The 10,250-nt window shown below is 49.1% G+C and overlaps 1 protein-coding gene across 1 annotated transcript; it reads right to left on the reverse strand.

The window, feature by feature from the left end:
• Positions 1–8,984: 8,984 nt before the first annotated feature.
• LOC122925752 (olfactory receptor 5F1-like) lies at positions 8,985–9,914 on the reverse strand. Its single transcript, XM_044277101.1, has one exon. It carries the CDS (start codon positions 9,912–9,914, stop codon positions 8,985–8,987), a length of 930 nt encoding a protein of 309 aa, XP_044133036.1.
• Positions 9,915–10,250: the final 336 nt, after the last annotated feature.

Here is a 10,250-nt window from a genome sequence, read left to right on the forward strand (position 1 = left end):
GCCTAAATCTCTCAAAATCCTCTGGTCTATTGCTGGGTGACATGAACCCACTTTTGCCGTGAATGAACCCCTGCTCTGCATTGCTGACAGGGGCCTAAATCTCTCAAAATCCTCTGTTGTATTGCTGGGTGACATGAACCCCCTTTTGCCGTGAATGAACCCCTGCTCTGCATTGCTGACAGGAGCCTAAATCTCTCAAAATCCTCTGTTCTATTGCTGGGTGACATGAACCCCCTTTTGCCGTGAATGAACCCCTGCTCTGCATTGCTGACAGGGGCCTAAATCTCTCAAAATCCTCTGTTGTATTGCCGGGTTACATGAACCCCCTTTTGCCGTGAATGAACCCCTTCTGTGCCTGGGTGACAGGGGTCTAAATCCCTCAAAATCCTGTGTTGTATTGCTGGGTGACATGATCCCTCTTTTGCCGTGAATGAACCCCTGCTGTGCCTGGGTGACAGGGGCCTAAATCTCTCAAAATCCTTTGTTGTATTGCTGGGTGACATGAACACCTTTTTGCCATGAATGAACCCCTGCCCTGCATTGCTGACAGGGGCCTAAATCTCTCAAAATCCTCTGTTGTATTGCCGGGTTACATGAACCCCCTTTTGCCGTGAATGAACCCCTTCTGTGCCTGGGTGACAGGGGTCTAAATCCCTCAAAATCCTGTGTTGTATTGCTGGGTGACATGATCCCTCTTTTGCCGTGAATGAACCCCTGCTGTGCCTGGGTGACAGGGGCCTAAATCTCTCAAAATCCTTTGTTGTATTGCTGGGTGACATGAACACCTTTTTGCCATGAATGAACCCCTGCCCTGCATTGCTGACAGGGGCCTAAATCTCTCAAAGTCCTCTGTTCTATTGCTGGGTGACATGAACCCCCCTTTGCCGTGAATGAACGCCTGCTCTGCATTGCTGACTGGGGCCTAAATCTCTCAAAATCCTCTGTTGTATTGCTGGGTGACATGATCCCCCTTTTGCCGTGAATGAACCCCTGCTGTGCCTGGGTGACAGGGGCCTAAATCTCTCAAAATCCTTTGTTGTATTGCTGGGTGACATGAACCCCCCTTTGCCGTGAATGAACCCCTGCCCTGCATTGCTGACAGGGGCCTAAATCTCTCAAAATTCTCTGTTCTATTGCTGGGTGACATGAACCCCCCTTTGCCGTGAATGAACTCCTGCTCTGCATTGCTGACTGGGGCCTAAATCTCTCAAAATCCTCTGTTGTATTGCTGGGTGACATGAACCCCCTTTTGCCGGGAATGAACCCCTGCTCTGCATTGCTGACAGGGAACTAAATTCAGTGAAAACATCTGTTACTGATCGGAAGATGCGCGACTACAAGAGCACGCTGATAATAGCATTTCCACCTGACAGCGGGGGCACAGTGGAAGCACAAGGCAGAGGAGGAGGAAGAGGTCGCCAACGCAGCTGGGGCACCACCAGCACCTGAGAAGGCAGGGTTAGCATGGCCAAAATGTGGAAAAGCTTTGTCAGCCTTGGAGGTGCTGATCTGCCCTGCAGCCAGTGTATAGTGTGAACGTGTGTTTAGCACGGCAGAGAGCATGGGTGTTAAAAAGCAAATATAGGCACCATGGCTCTATTGTATCACATGAAGCAAGATCACCAGTTGCTGTGGGAAAACGAAAGTGGCCACCAGCAAGTGCAACAAGTTTCCACCTTCTCCCAGTAGCTAGGTGGTGGAGGAGCAGGAGGTTGAAGATTAGGCACACGGAACACGGCCGTGAGCGGTCTGTGGTATCCCGGCCTGGCTTCCTGGTGAGAGCAGGAGCGCACCGCGTCATTGGTTGCTATGACGCCGTGCGTTTCCTGCCGCCGCTGCACTACAGCAATACACTCGTATAGATCATACCAGTGTATTACTGTAGTGCAGCGGCGGCATGAAGCGCATGGCGTCATAGCAACCAATGACGCCGTGCGCTCCTGCTCTCAGCAGGATGCCAGGCCGGGATACCATAGGCCACTATCAAAGAAAAATGGGGAATAGTTTTCTGCTGCTGAAAGGGAGAACAAATTACTTTATTATAATTAAACACTGTGTACAGAGCTTGCCACAGCTTGCCACCCATGTGTCTGAGGCCCCTTTCAACCCCCCTCAAAATCACCCACCCCCCACAGTATCCACTACCACAAAAAGCAAGCATCACAGCAGCCAGTTCAATATCATTGAAATGATGGAGCAATGTTTTCAAGTGTTCATTACTACCTGGACTATGGCTTTTCTCTGGCACAAACTCTGAGGCAGGCAGACTGAAACAGTGGCCTAAACTGGCCCAGTATGATCTCTTTGTTCTGTGTTGCCTAGCCTCCAGTGTCACCTTAGAATTATCAAATTGCCAAAGAATTATCAGAATTGCCAAAGAATTATCAGCGCGACAGAGGCCATTGTGATAACCAAACAGAAAAAGTTGTCCTCTGCCAGTGTACTAAATGTCAAAATAAACAAGGCACGGATCTGGGAATATTTTCACACTCCTCTGGCTTAATGCAATTAATAGATCTATCATTGCTGACAGTGCCCTATCATGCCACTGCTGCTGTCTGTCTGCCTACCATCTGGTCCTTTACTATATGGCTGCTGCTGCTGCCAATATCATGTTACCGCCGCTGTCTGCCTTCCAACCATAATGTTCTGTACCATATAACTACTGCTGCCACTGCTGCTGCCATCATTCCACTGCCACTGTCTACTTGGTGTCACGTACCGGCAGGACAGGTAGTGGATCCTCTGTACCAGAGAGGCGATGGCGCGGGTTGTACTAAAGGACCGGTTTTAAGCAGTTACTGGTCTTCACCAGAGCCCGCCGCAAGGCGGGATGGATTTGCTGCGGCGGTAACTACCAGGTCGTGTCCCCTAGTAACAACTCGACCTCTCTGGCAGCTGATAAGGCGTGGTACACAGGGAGAAGGCAAGATCGTAGTCGGACGTAGCAGAGGTCAGGGCAGGCGGCAAGGTTCTAAGGCGAGTAGACGCTAGCAACGGGTTTGGCAACAGGTAAGGCAAACTAACACAGTGGATCGCTTTCTCTGAGGCACAAGGCACAAAGATCCGGCAGGAAGCTGTGGGAGGAGAAGGTATAAATGGGCAGTGCACAGGTGCAGCCTAATTAAGTCAGCACTGCCTCTCACAAACCTTAACCCTTAATAACCCCTTTGGACCAGGCACCAATCACTGGTGCACTGGCCCTTTGAATCTAAGAGTCCCGCCGCGCGCGCGCCCTAGAGAGCGAGGACGCACACGCCGAGACACTGGAGTGCTGCCTGGGGGCATATGCTGTGAGCGCTCCGAGGCCAGCAGGGGACCCGGAGCGCTCAGCGTAACAGTACCCCCCCCTTTGGTCTCCCTCCCTTTTTGGTACCGAAGAGCTTGCGGATGAGACTGCGGTCCAGGATGTTCTCCTCCAGCTCCCATGACCTCTCCTCAGGACCGCAGCCCTCCCAGTCGACCAAAAAAAATCTCTTCCCCCGGGAGATCTTGGTCGCCAAGATCTCCTTGACAGAGAATATATCGGAGGTACCGGCGACAGGGGTGGGAGAAACAAGCTTGGGAGAAAAACGGTTAAAGACAGCAGGTTTAAGAAGGGAGACATGGAAGGAGTTATGGATTCGGAGGGAGGGAGGAAGATGGAGCTGATAAGAAACTTGATTGATACGACTCTTGATTTTATAGGGTCCCAGGAAACGAGGGCCCAACTTGTTACTTGGGACCCTAAATCGGATGTACTTAGAGGAGAGCCACACCTTGTCACCCGGGCGAAATTCCGGAGGAGATCTGCGTCTCTTGTCAGCTTGAATCTTCATACGGGCGAAAGCCTTGAGGAGAGCAGCGTGGGTTTCTCGCCAGATGGAGGAAAAATCCTGTACAAGACTGTCAACGGCAGGTACAGAAGAAGGAGTGGGAGACTGCGGCAGAGGTGGAAGAGGATGACGGCCAAAAACTACAAAGAAAGGAGACTTGTTAGAGGCAGAGGATTGTTTGTAGTTGTAGGAGAACTCCGCCCAGGGAAGTAGATCAGCCCAGTCGTCATGGCGTGAGGATACAAAGTGACGCAGATAGTCACCCAAAATTTGGTTCACCCGTTCTACTTGGCCGTTAGACTGAGGATAGTACGAAGAAGAAAAGTCCAATTTGATCCCGCGCTGAGCACATAGAGCCCTCCAGAATTTGGAGAGGAATTGTACCACACGATCCGAGACAATATGTTTGGGAAGGCCATGGAGACGGAAGATGTGTTGGAAAAATTGTTTGGCCAACATGGGAGCAGAGGGTAGACCGGGCAGGGGTACAAAGTGAGCCATCTTGGAGAAGCGATCCACCATGACCCAAATAACGAACTTGCAATGGAAGGAGGGAAGATCTGTAATAAAGTCCATGGCGATGTGAGACCAGGGAACTTCAGGAACAGGTAGAGGCAAGAGGAGAACCGCTGGTTTCTGGCGAGGCGATTTATCCCGGGCGCAAATCATACAGGCCTGGACGAAGTCTGGGACATCTTTCTCCAGAGAAGACCACCAGTACCTTTGGGAGATTAGTTGGAGAGACTTTTGCACCCCTGGATGACCGGCAAAAGGGGAGGCGTGGCCCCACTTGAGAATTCGCAGCCGCTGACGTGGAGGTACGTAGGATTTGCCAGGAGGAAGAAGGCGCAGGTCCACGGGAGCGACTGTAATAAGGCGTTCTGGAGGGATAATAAATCGAGGTGTTAACTCGTCGCCCACCACATCAGAGGAGCGAGACAGAGCATCTGCCCTAATGTTCTTACAAGCCGGACGGAAATGGATCTCGAAATTAAAGCGGGCGAAGAACAGAGACCAACGAGCCTGACGGGGATTTAATCTCTGAGCAGACTGGAGATAAGCCAGGTTCTTGTGGTCCATGAAGATGTACACAGGATGTGTGGCGCCCTCGAGTAAATGTCTCCATTCCTCCAGTGCCAATTTAATAGCCAGCAGTTCCCTGTCCCCAATGGAGTAATTTCTCTCTGCGGAAGAGAATGTTTTTGAAAAGAAGCCACAAGTAGAAGTCTTTCCCCGGGAAGACTTCTGGGTGAGGACAGCTCCGGCTCCCACCGAGGAGGCATCCACTTCAAGAGAGAAAGGCTTGGTGGAATCTGGTCTAGAGAGAACGGGTGCAGAGGCAAAGGTGGATTTCAGGGACTGGAAGGCTTCCTCGGCTTGGGAAGGCCAGGATTTGGGGTTAGTTCCTTTTCTTGTGAGGGCCACGATAGGAGCTACCAGAGTGGAATAGTGAGGGATGAATTGCCTGTAGTAATTCGCAAAGCCCAGAAATCTTTGTATGGCTCGGAGACCAGAGGGGCGTGGCCAATCCAGAACCGCCAAGAGCTTGGCTGGGTCCATTTGAAGTCCTTGGGCTGAGATAATGTATCCCAGGAAAGGCAGGGAGGTCCGTTCAAAAAGACATTTTTCAAGTTTAGCGTACAGGCGATTTCTCCTTAAACGAGTAAGAACTTGTTGCACATGGACCCTGTGTTGATCCAAATTGGAGGAAAAGATGAGGATATCATCCAGGTATACGACCACGCAGGTGTAAAGTAAGTCCCTGAAAATATCATTGATGAATTCCTGGAAGACAGCAGGTGCGTTGCAGAGGCGGAAGGGCATCACCAAATACTCAAAATGGCCGTCCCTTGTGTTAAAGGCGGTCTTCCATTCGTCTCCCTCACGGATACGGATCAGATTATAGGCCCCTCGAAGGTCCAATTTTGTGAAGATCTTAGCCCCTCAGAGACGATCAAATAGCTCAGAGATTAGAGGCAGAGGGTAACGGTTCTTGATGGTAATTTTATTAAGACCTCTGTAGTCAATGCAGGGGCAGAGGGAGCCGTCTTTTTTTGTCACGAAGAAAAAACCGGCCCCAGCAGGAGAGGAAGATTTTCTTATGAATCCTCTCTGTAGGTTCTCACGTATATAGTCGGACATGGCAAGAGTCTCAGGAGGTGAGAGAGGATAAATTCTGCCCCGAGGTGGAGTAGAACCGGGTATCAGGTCGATCGGGCAATCATAGGATCGGTGAGGAGGAAGGACCTCAGCTTGTTTCTTGCAGAAGACATCCGCGAAGGAATGGTATGGCTTGGGCAGCCCAGAAGGCGGAGAAACTTGCGGGTTCTGTTTGACCAGAGCAGGCTTGAGACAGCGGTCCGAACAGGAGGAACCCCAACGCAGGATCTCACCGGTGGACCAATTTCAGGACAGGACTATGACGTTGAAGCCACGGCAGACCCAGGAGGAGTTCGGAGGAACAGAAGGGAAGGACAAAGAACTCTATAGTCTCGGTATGAAATATTCCGATGTCCATCTGCAGAGGCTGGGTACGGAACTGTACGGTGGCAGAGAGTCTCTCACCGTTAACAGTAGAGATGAAAAACGGCTTGGGTAGACGGATTACTGGAATACGGTACTTGTCAACCAAGGAGGCGTGAATGAAGTTGCCAGCTGAACCGGAATCCAAGAAGGCGGCTGCGGAGAAAGAGGACTTGGAAGAGATGATCAACTGCACGGGTATGATGAGACGTGGAGAGGAAGAATCCACACCTAGCAACGCCTCTCCCACGTTTACTCGGTGCGAGCGTTTCCCGAACGCGGTGGATGGAGAGGACAATCTCTAAGGAAGTGCTCGGTACCGGCACAGTACAGACACAGGTTCTCGTTTCTGCGGCGGCTTCGTTCTTGCAGAGTCAGGCGTGACCGATCCACCTGCATGGCTTCCACGGCGGAAAACCCAGTAGCGGGTTGAGGTGGACGCAGAAAAACGGGAGCCAGACGAGGAAAGCGTCTAGGACGAGCTTTTTCCTTTTCAAGGAGGAGTTCCTCTTGTCTTTCGGCGAAACGTTTGTCTATCCTAGTGGCCAGCAAGATGAGGTCACTAAGAGTGGAAGGAAGCTCACGTGCAGCCAGAACGTCCTTTACTTCACTGTTAAGTCCCTTCTTGAAGGTGGCGCAAAGGGCTTCATTGTTCCAGTTCAGCTCAGAGGCCAGAGTGCGGAACTGAATGGCATAGTCACCCACGGAAGAACCTCCTTGGGTCAAATTTAGTAAGGCAGTCTCTGCGGAGGTAACCCGGGCAGGCTCCTCAAAAACATTCCGGAACTCTAGGCAGAAGCTCTGGACGGAAGCGGTGGCAGGATCTGCGCGGTCCCATAGTGGTGTAGCCCAGGCCAGGGCCTTCCCGGACAGTAAACTGAGAATAAAGGCTACCTTGGCTCGCTCAGAAGGAAACTGGTCGGACAGAAGCTCGAGGTGGAGAGAGCACTGCTACAAGAACCCACGGCACTGCTTAGGATCTCCGTCATATTTGTCTGGTAGGGACAAACGGATTCTGGAACCGGTGGCAACTGCAGGCGGAGGTGATGCAGCAGGAGCAGACGGAGGAGCTGGCTGTTGCTGAGAAGGCAGGAGCTGCTGCAACATAGCGGTCAACTGGGCCAGCTATTGACCCTGCTGGGCCACAATAGTGGTGAGGTCCGCTAGGCTTGGCAGGGGAACATCAGCGGGATCCATGGCCGGATCTTACTGTCACGTACCGGCAGGACAGGTAGTGGATCCTCTGGACCAGAGAGGCGATGGCGCGGGTTGTACTAAAGGACCGGTTCTAAGCAGTTACTGGTCTTCACCAGAGCCCGCCGCAAGGCGGGATGGATTTGCTGCGGCGGTAACTACCAGGTCGTGTCCCCTAGTAACAATTTGACCTCTCTGGCAGCTGATAAGGCGTGGTACACAGGGAGAAGGCAAGAGCGTAGTGGGACGTAGCAGAGGTCAGGGCAGGCGGCAAGGTTCTAAGGCGAGTAGACGTTAGCAACGGGTTCGGCAACAGGCAAGGCAAACTAACACAGTGGAACGCTTTCTCTGAGGCACAAGGCACAAAGATCCGGCAGGAAGCTGTGGGAGGAGAAGGTATAAATGGGCAGTGCACAGGTGCAGCCTAATTAAGTCAGCACTGCCTCTCACAAACCTTAACCCTTAATAACCCCTTTGGACCAGGCACCAATCACGGGTGCACTGGCCCATTGAATCTAAGAGTCCCGGCACGCGCGCGCCATAAAGCGAGGACGCACACGCCGAGACACTGGAGTGCTGCCTGGGGGCATACGCTGTGAGCACTCCGAGGCCAGCAGGGGACCCTGAGCGCTCAGCGTAACACTTGGCTACCATTATGTTCTGTACTGTATGGCAGCTGTTTCTGCCGCCACTGCTGACATTTTGCCATTGCTGCTGTCTGCCTGCTTACCATCATATTTTGTAATGTATGGCCGCTGTTTCTGCTGCCACCACTGTTGCAGCTGCTACTCCCTGCTGCTAGTCCCCTACTGCCACTTTCATTACCCGTACTGCCACAACCAATTCTGCTACACAGTCGCCACTACTACTACCCCTGAACAGCCGCACACACATCCACTGCCTTGTCTGTTCCATGATGTGCTGCTACTGCTACTATTGCAGCCGCATGCCAATATAACACTACCCTTTCAACATCCATGCTGTACTGCTGCTGAACCCAATTCGAAGGGAGAATTTTTCCAGACTTGTACAGATCAAGCCACTCTTTCTTCTTACATTAACATATGTGTGAGTGCATGTGTATATGTAATTATGGGCAAGGATCTGACTCATTAAGGCATCATTTTTGGACACTTGATCCCAAAAGCCACTGTTTTTTCCCATAACACTGTGCGCCTAAACACCATCTTCCCCTTAAAAATAGAACATTTTTGGAAACTTTCTAATATGAAAAAGCATAACACCGACAAAGTGTGTTTTTAAACATGCTATTTGTTAACATGCATTTACCCATAACTATATATGTCAGTCAGACTAGAGGACGTTACATACCAATTTTCAGGACAATTGGAGCATTTTCAATTTGCAACTAATCAATTCATGTCTGAACAGAACTTATTGAAAAATTTTCTGGACAGGAAGCAAATTTCAAAAAGTTCACTTATCTCTGCTTCAATGTGTTCTAACATTAAATTGTACCAGAGCTTTTTTTACATCTTGATTTCTTAAGCTATAGATCATGGGATTTAACATTGGTATTATCACTGTATAGAACACTGACACAATCGAGTCCTGATCCCCGGCATAGGCAGAATTTGGTCGTAAGTACATGAAGAAAGCTGGGCAGTAGAATAATGCTACACATGTAAAGTGAGAGACACAAGTGGATAAAGACTTAATCCTACTTCTTGAAGACCCTATCTTAAACAAGGCAAGGATAATGTATGTGTATGATATTACTATACAGAAGAAAGAACCTACTTCAATAGAACCAGCAACAATATATTCAAGCATCTCATTAAGATATGTATCGCTACAAGAAAGTTTCAATATAGGGTTAAAATCACAGAAAAAATGGTTGATCTGATTAGACCGACAGAACGGTAGACTAAATGCAGCACTTGTGTGAATTAATGAGTTAAGACATCCTGCAATGTATACTGAGCAAATAAGTCGAATGCATGTCACTTTGTTAACAAGGACTGCATAGTACAGAGGGTTACATATAGCTACATATCGATCATAGACCATCACGGCAAGTAACATTGCTTCAGAGCTCGCCAGGTCAATGAAGAAGAACATTTGAATTGCACAACCAGTAATAGAGATTGTCTTCATGGCAGAGAACAAGTTGGCCATAATGTTGGGTGTTATAGTTGATGAATAAAGGACATCTACAAAGGATAAATTCATAAGGAAGAAGTACATTGGTGTTTGCAAGCCTGGAGTTATTGTAATTAATACAATGATCATAAGATTACCCAGGACGGTTACCATGTAGACTAACAAGAAGACGAGGAACAGAGGAAGCTGAAGGTTTGGGTTGGAGGAGAGACCAGTAAGAACAAATTCTGTCACAAATGTTTCATTCTTAATTCTCATTTTAGTGTCTCTTATTGGTATAACAAAATGGCATCATATTTGCATTTATCTTGTGAATTAATATAAAAAAATGTTTTAAGAAACACTAGCTTGACAAATGCAATTCAATGCTTGGTCTATAGAATTCCTAATACATCAATATGCTTTTAATGCTAAAGTAGATTCATTTTCGTCCCTTAGAGAATTACATTCACAAACACAAACATTGTCCATAAGGATTTCTTTTAATGATAATTGCTAAGTGTCTCATTAATTCTTGGGCTAACACTGAAATAAACAGCAGTATGGGATTAATTATATTGAATTGTACAAAAGAATGTACAAAAATTCTCATTT

Source organism: Bufo gargarizans, chromosome 2 (assembly GCF_014858855.1).
Source record: "Bufo gargarizans isolate SCDJY-AF-19 chromosome 2, ASM1485885v1, whole genome shotgun sequence".
Taxonomy (NCBI): Eukaryota; Metazoa; Chordata; class Amphibia; order Anura; family Bufonidae; genus Bufo; species Bufo gargarizans.